Source organism: Daucus carota, chromosome 1 (assembly GCF_001625215.2).
Source record: "Daucus carota subsp. sativus chromosome 1, DH1 v3.0, whole genome shotgun sequence".
NCBI lineage: Eukaryota > Viridiplantae > Streptophyta > Magnoliopsida > Apiales > Apiaceae > Daucus > Daucus carota.
Genome location: NC_030381.2, coordinates 17,281,864 through 17,302,460, shown reverse-complemented (window position 1 = coordinate 17,302,460; position 20,597 = coordinate 17,281,864). Strand labels below are relative to the sequence as shown.

The following is a 20,597-nucleotide window of genomic DNA, read 5'->3' as shown; positions in this document are numbered from 1 at the left end:
TCAAAATGAAAATTGACGCTATAAAAACAAATACAAACTCGAATTCGAAAAAAGAAATTTTGAGTTCGGTAAAATCCAATCAAATCGGTACGAGTAGGATATAACACAAGTACGGAGATTATTTTCTAAAATACACAAGTCTTAATTTTTCCCCAAACACGACGCGATTTTTAGACTCTCAGTTGTGACTATTGCAATCTCAAAATCAACCATTTTAACTTTATTTACAACCTACATCATATTCTTCCAAATAAATTTAAAATCATAGATATCTTTTAAAATTTCCCATTTTAATCTGGTGTCACAAAAAAAAACTTTTTATATTTAGTTAAGTCTCAAACTATTCTCATACTTTCCAACAAAAAGTACACTATTCTTGTATGGGTAGTGGCTTAGTGCTATGTACCCAAATTTTGCTCCTAAATTTTTTCACCAAATAATGTGGCAAACAAATGACTGGTTTTAATTGGGTGGTTAATGTGTATACATGAGGTCCCATTATTATTAATGTGAGTTGAATCTATCATAAGTTGCCAACTAGCTTTGAAAAAAAACTGAGAAGATTTTTAGGATACCTGACATTTTCCTTCTTGCATATACAATATATTCCATGATCAAAATCTTCCATCTAATCTAGATCGTTCGTAAGTGCACATTGACATACTAGAAAGATCCATTTTAATATTATTTATCTTTATTTTCACCAACTGAATTTCAGCACATAATTTAATTATATTTTAATGGTTAATTTCATGCTTTCCTTCTACAACTAGGGAGTAAATTATTTGAGCAGTTAATTTCATGCTTTCCTTCTACAACTAGGGAGTAAATTATTTGAGCATATTGATATTTTATTTTACTGTTTCTTTCTAAAATAGAGGAGGCCTCTTTATGGATCTTATACTTATATTTCAACACTCCCCCTCACTCAAAATTCCATTATTCAGGTTGAAGAGTGGATCACAGTACTTATATTTCAACACTCCCCCTCACTCGAAGTACTTATATTTCAACACTCCCCCTCACTCGAAATCCCATTATTTGGGTTGAAGAGTGGATCACGGGCGCCCATCTTTGGGGTATTAATTTTCTTCGTGTCCATTTTAAATTGTGAGAATATTAGGGGGTGGCAAAGACTCGAACCCGAGACCTCCCACAAACCAATGCTCTGGTACCATGTAGAGAATCATTCTATCTAAAATCTTAAGGTATTAGGAGAGGCCCCTTTATGAATCTTATACTTATATTTTAACACTCCTCACTCGAAATCCCTTTATTTGGGTTGAAGAGTGAAAAAAAACTCGTGAGTAAATATAAAAAGTATAATGAACAAATTTATGTTGGGTTCCGTCCCGAATTCCTAAATAAGTTAAGAATCCTAATTTGAGAAGGTATCTTATTTATGATAATTGAGGTAATCCGATTCTTGGTAGAATACTAATTGTGGAAGAATTTCTATCCAAGATAGGAAAAGATGATAATTATCATAAAAATGATTTTGAAGTTGATTAGGATTAGAATATCTTGGATGCCTATAAATATAGTTATTTGTAGGAGTTTTATGAATTGCAAAAGTTAGAGAGTTGTGTGAGAGATACACAAGAGAGAACTTTTGTGATCAAGTTGAGGGGTTTGTATTCAAGAGTGTTGAGTGAGAGAGCGAATCCAATCTTGTAATACATTCATATTTAGTGGATTGGTGGTTTTACCCTCCCTTGAGGGGTTTCCACGTTAATTGTTTGTGTTGTTTACTTTCGTGCTTGTTATTGTGTTTGATTAACGTCAATCTATAGTGGATGCGATCCTAACAAACTGGTATCAAGAGCCGAGGTTCGAGGAGTAGATTCGACGTTAAAGAGGAGGCAATCACGAAGTAGGCTGTTTGCGTTGTTAGTTGGTCTTGTGTTGATTTTTTGGCTTGATGGAGGATCTGAAATCGTTGAGGATTGATGCACCCAAATATGATGAGAAGACGGATTTCACGATGTGGCAATTAACCGTCAAGGATGTGTTAATTCAACAAGGACTTGATGATGCCTTGGAGAAGACGAAGCCAAAAGAGATGAGTGATGCAGATTGGGCAAAAATCCAGAAGAGAGCGGCGAGTACAATCAGGCTGGCACTTGCACCCGATGTGAGATATAACGTGTTGAAGGAGTCGACACCGAAGGAGATATGGGACAAGTTAGCAAGCATATACGCTTCGAAGTCGTTGACCAACCGACTTCAAATTTTGAAGATGGAGTTGTACTCTTTAAAACAGGATGAAGAAGGTAATCTCCATGATCACATTAGTTGTTTTAATCAGCTGGTATGTCATCTGGCTAATGTTGATGAGCCGACGAAAGACGAGGAACAAGCTTTGTTGCTGTTGTCATCATTACCGAAGTACTTAAAATATTTTAAGCAGACGTTGTTAGTGGGGACGTCTCTTACGCTTGATGATGTGTTAAAAGCGCTAAGAGATAATGAGAGGATGACAAAGGATGCTGTTTCTCAAAGTGGTGAGACAGTTTTAGCTGTCCAAAATGCTGAAAGAGGGAGGAGTCGCGCGCACAATGACCCTCAAGGAAGAAGTAATCTCGGCCGAGTAAGAAGGATATGAGCACTGTTGAGTGCTATTATTGTGGTGAAACGGGTCATATGCAGATGTTCTGTCCGAGCTTTAAAGAAGACATGAGATCCTTTAAAGAGATGAAGGGAAAGAACAAAGTTGAAGATGCACATTCTACACATGTGATCGAGGATGGAGAGTTTTTTATGGCGAGTGATGATACCGTTCTTGATTCGGTGATGAATAAATCAGAATGGGTGATGGATTCTGCTGCTTCCATGCACATATGTAGGGATCGAGCGATGTTTGAGACTTTATGCACAGATGAAGATCTTGGTAATATCATTGTGGGGAATGATGAGAAGATGAAGGTTCAAGGCGTTGGAATTGTTTGTCTTAAACTCCATGATGGTACAATCAAGAAGGCTCTTAATGTGAGATATGTACCAGATGCATCAAAGAATGTGTTGTCTTTGAGCGTGTTGGCATCACGAGGGTACAGATTCGTTGGACGAGGGCAAAGTTGCAAGGTGTATAAAGGATAGAGCTTGATTCTACAAGGGTTGATGAACAAGAAGAACATCAATTATTTAGATGGTGGAGCAACGAAGATGAAGACCGAGAAAAAGGTGAGTTTCTCGGATTCAGTTGAAGTTTTTAGGGAATTCGAGCCGAGGGAGGATTTGTTGGGTTCCGTCCCGAATTCCTAAATAAGTTAAGAATCCTAATTTGAGAAGGTATCTTATTTATGATAATTGAGGTAATCCGATTCTTGGTAGAATATTAATTGTGGAAGGATTTCTATCCAAGATAAGAAAAGATGGTAATTATCATAAATAGAATTTTGAAGTTGATTAGGATTAGAATATCTTGGATGCCTATAAATATAGTTATTTGTAGGAGTTTTATGAATTGCAAAAGTTAGAGAGTTGTGTGAGAGATACACAAGAGAGAACTTTTGTGATCAAGTTGAGGGGTTTGTATTCAAGAGTGTTGAGTGAGGGAGCGACTCCAATCTTGTAATACATTCATATTTAGTGGATTGGTGGTTTTACCATCCCTTGAGGGGTTTCCACGTTAATTGCTTGTGTTGTTTACTTTCGTGCTTGTTATTGTGTTTAATTAATGTCAAATCTATAGTGGATGCGATACTAACAATTTAGCATTCTAAATATTGTAAATAGATTAATTCCAGCATTAACATCTAATTATGCTATCATTGCTCTATACAACAAAACTTTAGAGACAAAACAAAATCAATTTATTTTCTAACACAACAAAAAGAATGACAAGATCAAAAACAAAAATTACACAAAATCGAAACTATCAATACCATGTATAAAAATGTATCATATAATTGAGATGGGGGCATTATACATGAAGCTGAATCTGTATACAGAAAGTATGAATTGCAGAGCTGGGCAGCTTTCAAACACGCAACTCACTCCACTATTGTTTTGTTCTTGTTGTAATAGAAGGGTGCGCATCCCTTTAGCAATCCACCTTTTTTCCTGCAACAGTAATCACACTCAAATATTATTAATAAATATATAATTATTATTATTATTGCATTAACTATTTAGAGACAGGAAAGCAGGCACAATAATCTTGATTAATAACTCTATTATTATAATTATTATTATTATCTGTGTTAAAGTTGCATGGGTTGTAACGTTTGCGTGTAGATATACATAAACGTTTTTTTGCTTTAAATTTTAAAACTCGATATTCCTTCTAGAAATCTGTTTTTTTAAGCTCAGCATCTCTGACTCATGATTATCTGTAACTCATCCGTTTTGAATACGAGTCACTGTCATTTTTATGAGAAAATATTACTACTCCCTCTGTCCCAGTCAATTGTATACGTTTCTTTTTCACTGCTCGACACGCTTTTTAAGGCGCTTATAAAACATAGTTCTACAACTTATTTTTAAGATTTTCTTTTTTTGTATAAAAGTATAAATGTTATACTTTTATACATAAAAAGAAAATCTTAAAAATAATTTATAAAACTATATTATATTGAAGCATTAAAGTCCGTGCCGCGCCCCCGTCCCCCAATGTATACTATTGATTGGGACGGAGGGAGTACATAACTAAAACATTTCAATATTGAAATCTGAATATATATTTATTAACAGTATCTTGCATGCTAAACGTCTCTTGTCTTCCGGAGGGTGATATCTGTGGACTATAGATTTCCGTTTCACATTGCAAAGCATGCGAGGGAGAATCGAAATCAGAATTTTAAGAAATCAGGATTCCGTCCCTTTGGACTTTCCAGTATTTTGTGAAATCTCAGAACTTAAATTCTAAATAACATCTGACTATTACCAATCTAAGAGCTTGTAAAATGAATCAAAATCATGAAAAATACAATTCTAGCAGCTTTGACACCAAAGAAGAAGAAGAAAAAGAAAAACAGAGTAAATTGAGTGAAAAAACCTGATGCTCTTGTTGCTAATGCTGCTTCCACTGCTGTCATTGCTGGCCGAGCTCCCACTGCTCCCACTGCTCCCATTGCTACTCAATCCACTGCTCTCACTCCCGTCCGACGCCACCGGATACCTCCTCTTCCACCACTCCTTATGCTTACTACTCTTGGAAGATTTATCACCAATACTAGGATCCTTATTCCCAACACTACTTGAACACACTTTAGCATAAGGATTCTCCTTTGCTGTTGTCTTAGAAGTACTACTAGTCTTAGCTTTCACAACCTTCTTATTGGTCCCTCCTCCAAATGGCATGGGAAATACCATCTTCAAAAACAAGCCTTTGTTGCCACTCTCACTTATATTGCTCCCATTTCTTGCCATCTTCTTTTCCACTTTCTTGAGACTTGCTTGCTTCCTCACACTCCCTTGTCTTAATCTGACACTTCCTTGTCTTACTCTCACCCCACCCTTGTTTTTATTACCATTACTCTCTTCTTCATCGATTTTTACTTCCTCTTCTTGCTTCTGTTGATCAATTTCTACCGACTCATTTCCATTCTGGTGATGATCAACGAGGTCTTTTAGTGAGAGCTCGTACGTCGACTCGGGCATGGCCTTGACCATCTCCATAAGCTCCTTCTGGCCTCTTGCAATGGCCTGAACCCTCAGAGACGGAGGAGAATTCCTACCCTTGTTGAAAGACGGTTTCTGATGCCCCGGGCCTCTTACCAGATCCGTCCCTGAACAAACACCCGAACCACTCATGTTGCTTAATCTGTTAGGCTTCTCTGATTCTCTGACACCAGGATCCATCCCAACATGACAATTGTGTTTGGTCTGTCCGAGAAAATCGAAGGTGCTATTCGGATTTGAATCATACATGCTATACTTATGAGTCGGAGATTAATTTCGAGGGGAGAATAATCGGAGAGAATATAAAGAATATGTGCAGATTAGATACGTTACTTGTTTATGTAATATAATGAATCCAGAGATTGTTGTCACAAATTATTGTTTTAGTTTTAGTCATGAATGACAACATCACACGGGTCTAGAAGTCTAGTTTTGTCAAGCATATTTTGTTCGTTTTTCTAATCTTGTTGTGGCTCCTATGCGTCAATATTTTCTAGGTACGTGGGCGTGAGGCTAATGACTATATTATCATTTTTTTTCTTTTTGTTCTCTTTAATTCGTTTTATTTGAAAATACAAGTGGAACACGAATAGTTGAGTGTCCCTTTCGAAATTCTCGTGTTTTTGATATTTTTAAAGTTTAAGCCTTCGTGTTCCCTTGAGCTTGGATATGTTCGAGAAAATTACTCTTCAAATTCACCATTTTTCTTGTCAAAGATTTACGAGTCACCATTTTGAAATAGATTTTATATAATTTATATTATTATAGATCGTTAATAGAATCGAATATGAATATCACTTTAATTACCTGTTTCTATTAGATGGAATACGAAGATACACAAACGAAATTTATTGCCCCATATGAGTTAAAATAAAACATCACACTCTAAAATCAAAATATTGACATGTGATTGATAGTTGATAAATACATATTAAACCTATTTTTACAAATAATAAGATAATTCATTAATTAAACAAATTAACAATTTTTTTTAGAAATAAGATCATAATATTTAAATGTTTAAATAGATATTGCGATTATATGTTATAATTTCCCTTATATGACTTCTAGCCTGTCGTAAAAACATATAAAAATACTACTCCTTCCGTCTCAATTTACAAGTCCCTTTTGGAAAAAACACGCATATTAAGAAAAAAGTTGATAAGATATAATTTTATTCATGTACCATTAATTAGTGCATTGATAAGTGAGAATAAAGTTGAGTTTCAAAAAAAACACAGTTAGAGATTTAGTGGATTGAGAAATGAGATTAATGTTTTTCTTTTGTAAGGTCTACATATTCGTATATGAATTGTATCGAAATACAATAAACCGCATCCGGAATTTTTTTCTTTCGAGAAAGTTTATCATCTAACCGAAAGTCATGCAAGCATAACTCCGGATGTTTAGACAATAAAACTTAAATGAATTAGAAAAGAATAACCCATAAGTCCCTTAACAGCTCGCTTCCAAATTATCCTGAAACAAAACAAATCAAAACAAAACATAAATCAATATACAAAAAAATCTCGCATATATATAAACAAAAGATTATATATATCAAAAATAGATAGAAAATAAGATAATATAATAATATTAATTAATTTCTAGCCAAAGGACAATCCTTTGGTTAGACACATGAAAATTAAAAATTTAAGTGAGAAATAAAAACAAAGTTTAAAAAGTAATTAAATATATTAAATATAATGATCTACAAAATGATAAACAAAGCCACAAAAAATGACATCCATAACTGGAACGAAAAGCCATCAAAGGCACAATAAAGCCATTAAAGGCACAATAAAGTCATCATTAATGACTCTCACAAATGGTACTGAATATTCATAAAAAGTATGTATCCAATCACAATCTTAATTTAAAATGTAACTATTCAAATTAATGCTGATAGAGACAAATATTAAAATAGTCAACAAAACAGATCTCATAATTAAAGCCAATCCACTTTAAAAATAAAATTATTACCTAAAAATCAAATTCATAATAATTACGGATTGAAAAAACGTAACGGATTCAGCCGCCGGTACAACCACCGCTTCACCACCAACACAACCACCGATCAAGAAGTTACATAGTTCTAACCTATCGTGATTTATAAGAAATCAAAAACATAAATCACATCTAAATCATAAATCAAAAACTTAATTCACACAAACATTAAAAAACCAATTAAAAAACAAGATTTCAATTCTCAAATGAAGCTGGTTACACACAGAACATACACAATAACACAAGTTGTAGCATAAGAAAAACAAAAAATCGAGCACATGAATACCACCAAATTTATATAGACTTCTCGAACTTGTAATTAAATCCATAAATATACTGTGTAGCATACCCACCCCCACTCAAAATTTTAAACCCTAGTAGGCACACCTATTATTTCGTAATCAAGATCATAATTCATATGCACAATTGTTTATAAATATATGATATGGTGTTTAGCTAATACTACAAACTCTATAATCTTGCACATATATACGAAGTTGAACATAATGTATCTTTTTTCAAATTTTGAAGGAATTGAACGAGTCTGCAGTTAGAACCACAGCGCAGGTGACAAAGCTCACCGGTGGCGACGATCTTGACCCGAAAGGATTTGAAAGATCTTCGAGAATCAAACATCGAATCATCAACAAACTTGGTTTGCTTTGGTCTGATAAATGAGATTAATGTTAGAGTTTAAAAAAAATCACAATTTTATTTGTGTTAAAGAACCTAAAACAAATTTATTGACAATTTAAATCAGATGTATAAAATTAGTAATATAATAATAAAATCATAAATTATTTGAGCATACATCTTTCTAGAAGTCCGGTTCCAAAAATCTTAAAGGTTGGCATTTTTATACTCGTATTTCAAGCACTCTCTCCCAATATTTTTTGTTCATTGTTTTTAGAGTATGCTCCATTGTTTACCTTTCGAGATTTGTCCAATATGATAAAATTTCATAATAGAAAAATCAACCATCTTCTTATTTTTCTGGATGGGACTAGGAGTAAGTTTATTACATAAATCTACACACAATGCAGTTAAACACTCGCATTATTAATTCTTTTTTAATAATTTAATCAGGGACAATAAGTAAGGATTATTATATAATTTCTAAACACTAAAATAATTTCATGGCAAGAGCAACAGAAATATTAAAATAAAAGAATTGTGCTCCACCATGAGTCTTTCTTGATCGCAAGGATTATCAGAGTATTTATGTTATGGTTGCAGGGTGTGCCAAAGTGTGTGCTCTATAGAAGACACTTGCCGCTAATCAATTTGATGGTTTTGCAGATTTTTTATGCGAGACTTGGCAAGTAGAAGATGGTAACTACGCACTTTCCACCTAATCTCAACTGGAGTTTTAAAATTTATCCATTGCCGACCTCATTTAAAATTGTCGAACCCATCTTTTAAGTTTTTAACCACATCACCTTTCAGTCTTTCGCACAGTGGTGCAAGCCTCAAGCATCCGTGAATTGTAATAAATTTCTTCCCTTCTGCAAATTCTTATATACTCGGTCACGCTCATTTCTATATCCTTTTTTTACATTACTCGACACGCCGTAAGGTCCATATAAAACTTAGTTTCATATTTATTTTTTTCTGAAAATTTTCTTTCTTGTAAAAATTTAGATAATAAATATTTATTCAAAAGGATAAATTTCAAAATAATTTATCAAATTATATTTTATGAGAGCATTAAAATGTGTACCGAGTCCCGTCCCCCAATATAAACAATTGCGTGAATTGTAATAAGTTTCTTCCCTTGTGCAAATTGTTATTTAACACATTTTATTTCGTTGAAATCTATTTTTTTTTGTTATATAAACATGTTCTAATTTCTTGAAAAATATTTTGAAAATAGAAACGTATTTTTGATTATCCACCGGATTATCATCTATGCATGGCTAAGCATTGACATTATTACACTACATTCATGAGTAGTTAGGATCACTTTCTGGTGTGTACACAAAATTTTGAATAGACCAATGCTCTATAAAGAAAATAGATATACAGTACTACCGTTCTCTTTTGATTTTTCAATGGGGTTATATAGCTAACTTGCTGCGAACAACTGACAAAAATATATTTATCAAAAAAAAAAAACTGATAAAAATATAAATTGCTACTTACAAAATTAACACATGAAATGTGTTTTTAGTCGACCAAAATGAGGAAATCGTGCATTTTTACTTTTATTTGCAACTTCAAAGTGGACTACAGAACTTGTGATAAGACTATTCGATACTTCTACTCTTGACAGCCAAAAGATTGACTATGGCATTACCTGCTGCTGACTCCAGTGTTCTAAAAATCCCCGATTTAACCGATTAATCTCCGATTAATCCCATGCAAGGTTGGCCACCGATTCGATTTCTAAAATCCGATTAATCCTTATATATATTTCTTAATTGAAGTATATATGATAAATTATTAGAAATAAAATACTATATTACTTTAAATATGAGTAATTATAAAGTTTATGAATATAATAAATATATTAGTTACTAAATAGCTAATATAATAATAACTAAATATTAAATAATATTTTAATATTAAAATAAATCCGATTTTCACACCGATTAATCCTTCCGATTACTCCCCGATTTTCGATTAATCCCGGAATCGGTAGCTCAGCCGATTAGATCGAGTCTGAAAATAGGGAGGACCAAAGGAGATATAAAAAGTTAATCAAAGGCATAATATAAATGAAAACAGCTGCAAATGCATACATGGATGAAAAAATTGGAAAAAGATGACAATACGAAGCCTCGATACACATAATCCAAACATGTTTATTATTCATGTTATATTGTTTAGATTTTTTGAATGGACTATTTAATTAATAACAAATTTTACAAATATTTTTGATTATAATAAAAACATATTTGTGTAATTTTATTAAAACATATGTTTCACGCCATTGTAGTTATTGTTTTGACGGGCTAACCTATCAAAAACTTATTTAACGTATTCAATAAAAATATTAACTAATAAAAATATATTAATCCAAATATATTAATAATTATTTAAATAACTTAAAAACACGTATTTTCTAACATAAACATATCTTCAAAATAATATTAAATATTAAAACATCTACGATAAAAAATAACATGACTTCACACAAGTTACAAGGTAGGATTTCCTTGTACCTCAGACGGAGAACAATTTATTGAGCTTTATTATACTAATAAAAATTATGTTACAATAACTAAATAAACTATTTTATTTTCATTTGTTGTTATGTTTGAATTATTATTTATCGGATGATTTTTTAAATTTATTAAATATGAAAATGTTTGTTTGATATCAAATAATTGCATCATTGTTTCTAAAAATAATTATAAACTAAACAAATTTGTAAGTTTTTAACTAACACTCTCTTTGAACGGGGTTGCCATCCAATAATTAAAAAGCGTTGTACGTCAAAAAATTATATGTTGATTATGGATTCTCTTGCATACATGTATCTGTCAAAAAATTATATGTTGATTAAGGTTCCTTTAGCATACATATACCTTGGACAGGACCCTTTCAACAAAATGGTCTTTCGAATTTTGAGATAGATCAGATGATCTGTTTGAATAATTGAGAAAGTTGAGGTTAAAACTCTATTTAAAATCTAAGACATTCTACTATTAATATATTTGAAATGATAACTCATTCCACTCACACATGTTGGTTTGACCTTTAATGTCAATTTATAATTTTAAGCACAAAGGTATCAACTGCTACTAACCTATCACCGAGTTGGACAAGAGATTACCCCCAATAAAATATACTCATCCATTTCTAGCAGTATACAACAACAAAATGACTACCAGCCTTCTAGGACAAGCATGCATATCATTTCTATAATACTCACTTGGTAAAAGAGAGAATACTTTTCCCAGACCCTCTAGAAAGCACTCTTAAGAAGCATGTCATAAACATGAACATATGCAAGTGTTGGGCACACTTTCCGCAATCTAAATCGACAATTACAATGTTGCTATGCTACCACGCATAAACTTTTAGCTAGTAGCCAAGTAACGACGAACCTTGTTCAAATCAAGTAGCCTTTATAAATATGCACACATTATTACAAGTCAGATGTGTTTAGAAACAACAAACACAACATGCCAGCAGTGACACTGGCCCACAAGTTCCAAACTTGCTCTCATCCTCAACTCATACTTGTACCTTTTTGAGAAGTCCGATACATATAGACTACAGAAACATAATTTAGCATTTGTGTGGATACATCTATTAAGAAACAATAAAAAATGTGACATGTGATAATACAAACACCAAGAAGTTGATTACTAGTTAGCCTAAAAAACACGGAATGTACTGAAGCTTCTTCATTACAATAATCACAAGATTCCATTTTAAGACTCCAGTTCTTCAAGCCTGCAAGATCCTTGGTATTTGTAGTTTGAAGAGTAATTTATCTCAAATGCAAGAAGATACAAGGTGGGCAATACAAGACCTTTATGCATCTCTCACTGGCCATCAAATCGGACAACCATACACGTTATATTGTCCGAGCTCCCTTTTGCATAAGCTTCTTCTATGAGTTTTCTAGATGCTGCTTCTGCATCAGAAATATCCTGCACCATAGCCACAGCATCCTGATTCGAAATAACAGAAAGAAAACATGTTCAGTACATTAGTGAACAGAGTACTCAAGTTCTATCCTTAAAAGTGTTAACACAAAGAGTTTAATCCCACAACTCTCATGCACAATGGAAGAGGACTAGTCAAACACAATTGGAGAGGAGTATAATTCGATCAATGTCTATAGGAGACTAGAACTTTGGAATTGACCAAGCAGAAGATATATATATGCAATCCCTACTAATGTTTACTTAATAAAAGAGCTTTTGTTATAGAGAATTAGAAAAAAGGAAGTATAAATGAAGAGGATGCGTCTTTTAACAAATTGCAAGGAAAACAAGCTAAAGCAAAAGCTGCGCAAAAGAAGCCAGATCACAAGCAGTGGGAGCTGTGGAGTGAATCAATGCTGCCTTGTGTCGTCTTCTTGTTTTTGGCTATTAACCTCCCTTTAAACGGCAAACTAATTACATCCATAACGAGCGGCTATGCAGCTAAGTACTCAGTAATCTTGCTTTCCGCACAACTATCAATGGTGATTAAATAGCATGACTGGGATTCACAAGGAGGGATATGAAGTGTAAATAGTCAACAAGACTGGAGAAAAGAATTGCTCAGCGTATACAGGATACACGTACATGCCAACAAAAAATATGATGCATGGCAACCAAGTCCACTGGGTACATCCTTTTTTTCAGATGAATGAAAAGAATTTTTACTCAACCTCCTTGACATGTGGATTACATAAAAAATCGTTTTCATTGTTTCAGAACACTACTCTTTGCATGTCTACTTATCTCTTGAATGAATGGGCACTGGAAATATGAAATCATACATAAGAGCTTATTAAATTCACTTTCACATAATTTTATAATTTGCAGGTCTACTTATCTTTTGAATCAATATATCTAACATAAACCTTGATCATTCTTCTTAAAGATGACATATCATCAGATTAAGTTGAATAGGACAACATACATCGCCTACCAATGGATGTCTACAACGAGGGACATACAGAGCTTGTAAAAGAAGCATATGTAAATAAAAAGAATGAAATTGAATTTCATGTAGTCTCATAAAATTAAAGGGATAAATATCAAATAGGTGACTCGTTTCGTCCAAATGTATCAATTGAGTTACTGATTTCCAAATTGACTCAAATTAGACACTCATTAGAAAAATTTGTATCAAAAATATCACTCCATCGTTAGTCGAAATTTTGAAAGTATTATATATTGAGTTTCGCACATTTTTTATGAATGGTATTACATCGAAATGAAAGATTCCGACTCCTACTATTTTCGCTAATATTTTTAGATTTTTAAAATTTTATCAACTATTTATTTTTAATTTGATTGTTTTATTTGATTTAAATAAAAATAAATAGAAGATAAATTTTTAAAAATCTAAAAATATTATCTAAAATACTAGAACTCGGAATCTTTCATATAGATGTAATACCATTCATAAAAAATGTGCGAAACTTAATATATAATACTTTTAAAATTTCGACTAACGATAGAGTGATATTTTTGATACAAAATTTTCTAATAAGTGTCTAATTTGAGTCAATTTGGAAATCAGTAACTCATTTGATACATTTGGACGAAACGAGTCACCTATTTGATATTTATCCCTAAAATTAAAGTCAACCTCAAACTCGCAATACAAAGGTTTTCTTACCTTATTCGAAAAGACATTCCAAAGTCCATCACTTGCAATGATTAAAAAATCAAAACCCTCAATTTCTTCTTCCTAAGCAACAAACAGTAGAGGAAAAAGTAAACATCATATTAGGAGCTAAATTAGTCTTGAGTTATGAGGCAGAAAACTGAAAAAAAAAGTACGTTAAAGAGATCTTTAATACGGTATACATAGGCTGCAATAGGAACTTCTACAAGACTCCAGGTAAGGAAAATACAGTTCTCAACTTCTACGAGAACTCCTAAAAAGTCATAGCTTATATTATAACCTAATCTTAAGCTGTGTCTTGAAGTGCTCCTTTATAAAGTAACTCATCTTACATGCATGTAAAAGTAATGCCACACATTTCTACATACCAATGCGAAGTTTAACTGCTTACCTGAATTTCTGGATCAGCCACCACATATGGCTTTAGTAGTTTATCTCCAAATGCACGGGAAACAGCAAGAACACCGCCAACCCTCCAAGTTCCTGAGTCAAAATTTAATAGAGTTCTTTATACAGGTCACAACACAAGCAACAATCTAAACATAAATAAAGCTATTTTAAGATAAGTCCTGAACATGCTAAATACAACTTACCCATAATGCAACATAAAGACAACTAACAGCTGAAATATATGTCTCTCAGAAGTGAGAAAAATGTGGGCTGGTATGTGTGTAAGATTTCTTCATGCAAATAATAATTTTAAAGAGTATAATGATAACTTAGGTCTTACCTAAAATGACTTCCATGAAGGATTTTAAGTGCATTTACATAAGTAATAAGCAAAGTTTTACTTTTCTTATAATTTCAGCATATACAATCACATTTACATCACCAGAGTAATTTGTAGGATCTTAATTCTTAAGCTACAATATACATATATCACGACAGAACACTGATTTAATTCTGTCGAAACATTTGCTCTAAGATACTCTATACAATTAAAGACACGCTTACATAACTTTTTAACTTGGAGAATGCTGGGTAGAAGCTCAACATCTTGCAGCCTTTTTATATGAATTTAGGCACATTTAGAAACCTTTTCATATTAATCTAACACACTCCTTTTTCATGACCTCTTACATATTACACATGATGATATAATTGTGCGCACTTTTGCAGTTTGTGAGTCGCTATTAAATTTTCTTGTTAAATGCTACTTCATTGTAAGTTTATCTGGGTACTTTAATACAGAAAAGTACACTAGTAAATAGTAATCAAATTTGTCCACGAAATGGGGTTGTGCAGAGTTAAATAACCACATTTTTCTTGCATCCTGGTATATAAAATGTCAAGGTATCTGAAAATTTAATAAGTAACAAGATGCATTTCACAAGAATCACAACTTGAAAGTTAATACTGTAAGTAAATGACATGCCAAATAATCCAATTGGTTTCACATTTTGTCAAAACAAACAATGTTTCTAATCAATTTCATCTACAAAATAGCCACCTTTTTTCCCCTAAAGCATCCACCCATGCTGCATCTCTTTGCATATACAAGATTAATCAATTTTTATACTATCTGCATTAGCGTAGGACAATGTTTGGCTAAGAGAAGCAAACCCTCATGCCTCATGAAATTTGTAACAGGAATATAGATGTGGAATGCATTACGAGGCTTTGAATTGCAAAAAAGCGCCAGACCATGGAGATTACTGGAAATTTACCACTAATGAGATCGAGATAGATATTTACCTGCCCAAATGATGAAACCCCCAGCCTGTTCAATCCTCTCACGTTCATCAGATCTATCGGGCTTGTGATCAACGGATAGAGGTATAGCTGCAAAAGTACAAAAGAATCACAACAATTAAAAAGACAGTAGAAAGCCCATTAAATAAAATTGTTTAGGTATGCTGGGACTACAACATTGCACGTCATAGAGTATTACAGATGACAGAAATAATAGATAAATTCTCTTCCTGGTCCAAACAAAGAAAGAGAATTTAGTCTCGCTAAGCTAAGTTGATAAGTGATATGCCTACTTACAGCTCATCTTTGACCTGCATAAAGTAATAATATACTCTAAATAGATTAGTGGAATGAATAAGTGATGGACACTTTCATTTGTGGTACAAGCAAATTACTTCAAATTTGAAAATCAACTTACTTAAAAAAATATGTGTCAATATTCTAGGTTTCTGGATTCTCTACGTCCAGATATTCTAGTAGTATGATGCATAGATAGTTACTGGATGACTAGCCAATTCCTTAAAATGATTAAATGAGGATCCCAAAACAAACTGGTCGAGGAGGTGTATTTTGATGGATTAAGCTCTCTGCATATATTTGTGAACTCATGTCCACTTAAAAAGTTCACAATAATTTGCAGCTTGGTGATGAACTAATTTTCTAGTTGCCTATTCACAGTCCAAAACGCACATTCTGGTACAATGTTGCTTCAGACTGATGAGTGAAATAAAATTCGACATGCTTGAGCTAGTGCATATAAGATGTCATATTGAGTAAAGCCTTAGGCTGAGCCCATTGAGATTTCCGAGCCATACAGTTTATAAATGAATGGTTGTTATGTTCGGTCATAAACAAAAACATTTTATGTTATTATTCGGTACATAATTGATATACATTTATAACTCAGTCGAGCTGGATGTAAGAAAGACACACCCACATTTGCATACGAAATCACTCGCCCAAAGTCATCGGAATAAACTTAAATCAACTTTATCAAGTTCAGCCAGGAAGGTCAAAATTTTGCATGACATGATTTTTACTCTGTGAAGCTATATGTCTAGCTGTTTAAATGCAATACTAAAGGCTGCAAAAAGAGAAACTCAGTTTGCAGCCTTGCCATTGCATCTAGTTAGATTATAACACGATATATTAAGATAAAAAAGTAAAAGTATAATAAAGATGCCAAAAGAATTAGCTTATTCTCAATCAAAGAGTTGAGAGTTATATATTTATAATAAACATGCTCCCTCTGTCCCACCAGATGGCGAAAATGGAAAATAATTTAATAAGGTTTTAAAAAATATTAAGAATATATTTCATCACCAAAACTGATGACTGGTTTACGGTAGTACAAGTGGCATATTAATGTGACTGTTTCACTTCTACAATGCAATTTGTAGAATGTAAATATCCCTATATCATGAGGACACATAACATATATATACACATATATACATATATACACATATTAAACATGACAAACCTGAGCCGGCTCTAGATGCAACAACTCTAGAATCTCCCACATTAGCTACAAGCAACCGATCCCCCACCAATACAGCAGCTGCCGCAGTTGATCCTGCATCTTTTTGTTGGGTTTTTTCTTCATTGAGGTAATCCGCATCTGTCCGGCGAAATGAATCAACTGCAATCCAGATCGTTAAACCTGTTATATAAAGAGTATATGGGATGCTATAAGCACAAAAGTAAAGAATTTATATTTTTTTCTTTATACCAATAGCTGACTTGGTGTCTTTAATAAAATCTGGATGGCTACTTAGATTTTTGAAAAGATTGTTCTTCAGGTATTCTGCAGTTCTGGAGCCACCATGACCTGAATTGTATATAGTCAAAAAAATAATCAAAAAAACATAATACGAAAAAAATGAGCATTCACCTAAACAGCAACAAGATTACATACAGATAATATTTAGGAATCAAAGACTTACCATCAAAGACGCCAAAGCAGGCAACCATCTGACCATCAACTTCAGATATACTTGCTTCATAGAAATCCTCCATTGAAGATCTTTTACCCTTGAAACTAGAATAACCATAGCTGAACTTTGCGTTTCGGTTTCCAGTGAGAAAACTGCCAAAAATCAATTTTTCCATAAATTCTAGTAGTTCTGAGTCTTGACTATATACACATTGCACTTGCAACACTTACAGTACTGCACGAAACACAGATGCAGATGAAAGTACTCCAGAAGCAGCTGAGAAAGGCTATATAATATGTGTGTATACAGTGTAGACACACACACACACACACACTGATTAATGACATATGAGCAGATTCTAAAGGGGAGAGTGTATCCTTAACTCCAGGACGTGTGTAATATTATTAGTGGCTTGCAAATACAAAACCCCCCTACTGAGACGGTGTAGGATAATAAATACAAGTAGAATAAATAAAAAGAAACTTTTCCGAGTCATAGCTTATCTCCTAAAATTAGACTCATACCCTAATCAGATAAGAAAAATATATATCCTAATTATAACATTAATGTACAAATTATTAGTGTAAGTAAACATGTTCCTAGTCAAATATTAGTTGATTGTAGCTAAGAAGCTATCTTTCTTAATGAGTTCTTATTATACAAGTATATATGTTGGTCCTCCTTAAATATAGATTGATTGTAACTAATACACTAACATTACAGACTGAATTATGATATCTAAAATTTCCAGAAATATAACAATTATTTGTGGTCCTATAGTACCAGTTATTGTCTCTTTTCTTAACCAGGGATATTACACATCAGTTCTTGAATAATTATATGATAACCAGGGGCCGAAGTACAGCCACAGTACAAATAAATGCAGATTTGTCAGCACGTTATGCGTAGCATTGCTCACAATTTAAGAATGTCACCTAATTAAAATCTGCTATCAGCTATGGTGTCCTAAGGCCTAAGCCATGCCAATCTGTCTGTCAGCACTCAATGCCTAACAAATCGGAAAGAACTTCCATTTTAAAATCTTTTCGAATATAATCCTAGATATATTCTTGTGTCTCATCCCACAAGTAATCTCGTCATCTGCAAAACACTTTACATCATTCCGTGTCAATACGACAATATAGGTGGCAAAATACCAAAATAAAATAGATCTCATGCCTCTAGCAATACAAATATGCAATAATAACAATCCATTACATCAATAGTGCCTTCTGCTTATCCTAACATTCCCGCTGCTACCTTCCCTCGCATCTCCCATTCAAATCATCCAATCCAAATCCCTCGTTTTTCATACTAGGCCTCACGTAATCCAACCAAAGAAATACAAAAATAAGAATAACTAATTCAGCTCTAATCAGGATAACTAACATGATTACAGTTACAAGCCAGGGATAATAATACTTAACATTTGTTCAAATAAATAAATTAGTAATAACAACAAAAATAATTTCAATTAGTCGATCAGAATCATAATTGACAAACACAACTAACTCGAATTCTCGAAACAAAGTAACAAACAATTATTTCAACACATCCATTACAATATTGAATTATACAAGAAGATAAATTTCTCGAAAAATGCGAAATGATTATTATACCTTATGCCTCCCCCGCTAACAACGGATCCAGGATCAGCAGTCGGGAACATAGCATTCCTTATATGCGGCGGAAGCGCCGGAGCATCTTCTCCCGCCGACGCCGTCGCCTCCGACTGCGTCTGCAACCGCGGCAACGGCGATTTTATCGGAACGTCATTCTTCGCGGCAAGCGAAGGCGGTAGTTTGATCGCGTCACTTCCCGGCGATTTGTTCGCCGGAGTGGAGGATACTCCGATGGGTTTGCCTTTTTCCGGCGATTGGTCGGCCGGGCTGGAGGCGATATTTCCGACGTTCATTTCGATTTAACCGCTTTTGGCGCAACCGTATTGTGTGTGTGTCGTGAAGATTATATATGTAGGCATGTATCGACGGTGTGTATGTATATGCAATGATTGATCTATATATCTAACTCATCTATTTTTTTTTTCTTTGTATACATTTACATCACATAATTAACCCGTGCCTGCCACGTGATTAGACTATACTCTCTCCATCCCCTTGGTTGTATACCCCCTCTGTCCCAGTCAATTGTATACGTTTCTTTTTCACTGCTCGACACGCTTTTTAAGGCGCTTATAAAACATAGTTCTACAACTTATTTTTAAGATTTTCTTTTTTTGTATAAAAGTATAAATGTTATACTTTTATACATAAAAAGAAAATCTTAAAAATAATTTATAGAACTATATTATATTGAAGCATTAAAGTCCGTGCCGCGCCCCCGTCCCCCAATGTATACTATTGATCGGGACGGAGGGAGTACATTGGTATACATCGACGGAGGGGACGCAGCACGGACATTAATACTCCTGCATAGTATAGTTTTATAACTTATTTTTAAGATTTTTCTTTTCTGAATAAAAGTTTAAATGTTATATTTTTATTCAGAAAAAAAAAATTAAAAATAACTTATAGAACTATATTTTATAAGAGTATTGAAGTGCGTGTCAAGTAGTGAAAAAAAACGTATATAATTAAATGGGACAGAGGGAGTATAAATTTAAGAAATATTAAAAATTTAAATAAATGTGATAATATGGGTGTAAGCTTGAGACCTTGAGTAAATGGATCGAATCTCATGACCTATTTAAAACAATATGATGTGATATGATTCGTCAAAATATAATCCCATCCGGTTATATTGATCTGATTATTGAGTATGTTGAATATAAATTTATGGCTTAATGACCTTTTAGCTCTCGAAGTTTGGGTGGAAGTTCCGATGCGGTCTCGATGTTTAAAGTCGTTCGATTCGACCCTCCAAGTTTTTCGAATGTACCTTTTAGCCCTTATGGCGTATACCGGTATATAACGGGGTGGTTAAAGTTGACATTTCACACGTGAGGGTTAAAAGGGTTATTAAACATTGAGGGCTAAAAGGAACATCTAATGTATTTTAATGTATTCTTTAAGGGTT

At 33.3% G+C, this 20,597-nt stretch overlaps 2 protein-coding genes across 3 annotated transcripts; both read right to left on the bottom strand.

Annotated features, from left to right (window-relative positions):
• Positions 1-3,792: 3,792 nt before the first annotated feature.
• On the bottom strand, positions 3,793-6,022 carry LOC108207081 (uncharacterized). The gene is made up of 2 exons (XM_017377549.2): positions 5,000-6,022; positions 3,793-4,065 (listed from the first exon to the last, which is right to left on the bottom strand). Exons 1-2 carry the CDS (start codon positions 5,872-5,874, stop codon positions 3,996-3,998), a joined length of 945 nt encoding a protein of 314 aa, XP_017233038.1. The 5' UTR covers positions 5,875-6,022; the 3' UTR covers positions 3,793-3,995.
• A 5,663-nt stretch (positions 6,023-11,685) lies between these two features.
• On the bottom strand, positions 11,686-19,589 carry LOC108205007 (probable protein phosphatase 2C 45). Of its 2 annotated transcripts, XM_064092165.1 has the most exons (9): positions 19,181-19,578; positions 17,571-17,713; positions 17,357-17,455; positions 17,108-17,266; positions 15,628-15,714; positions 14,324-14,415; positions 13,924-13,995; positions 12,116-12,257; positions 11,686-12,036 (listed from the first exon to the last, which is right to left on the bottom strand). In XM_064092165.1, the coding sequence occupies exons 1-8, from the start codon at positions 19,474-19,476 to the stop codon at positions 12,129-12,131; spliced, it is 1,077 nt and encodes a 358-aa protein (XP_063948235.1). In that variant the 5' UTR covers positions 19,477-19,578; the 3' UTR covers positions 11,686-12,036; positions 12,116-12,128. The 2 variants fall into 2 exon arrangements, with proteins under 2 accessions (XP_063948235.1, XP_017230238.1); XM_017374749.2 differs by having other exon boundaries at positions 11,686-12,257; positions 19,181-19,589.
• Positions 19,590-20,597: the final 1,008 nt, after the last annotated feature.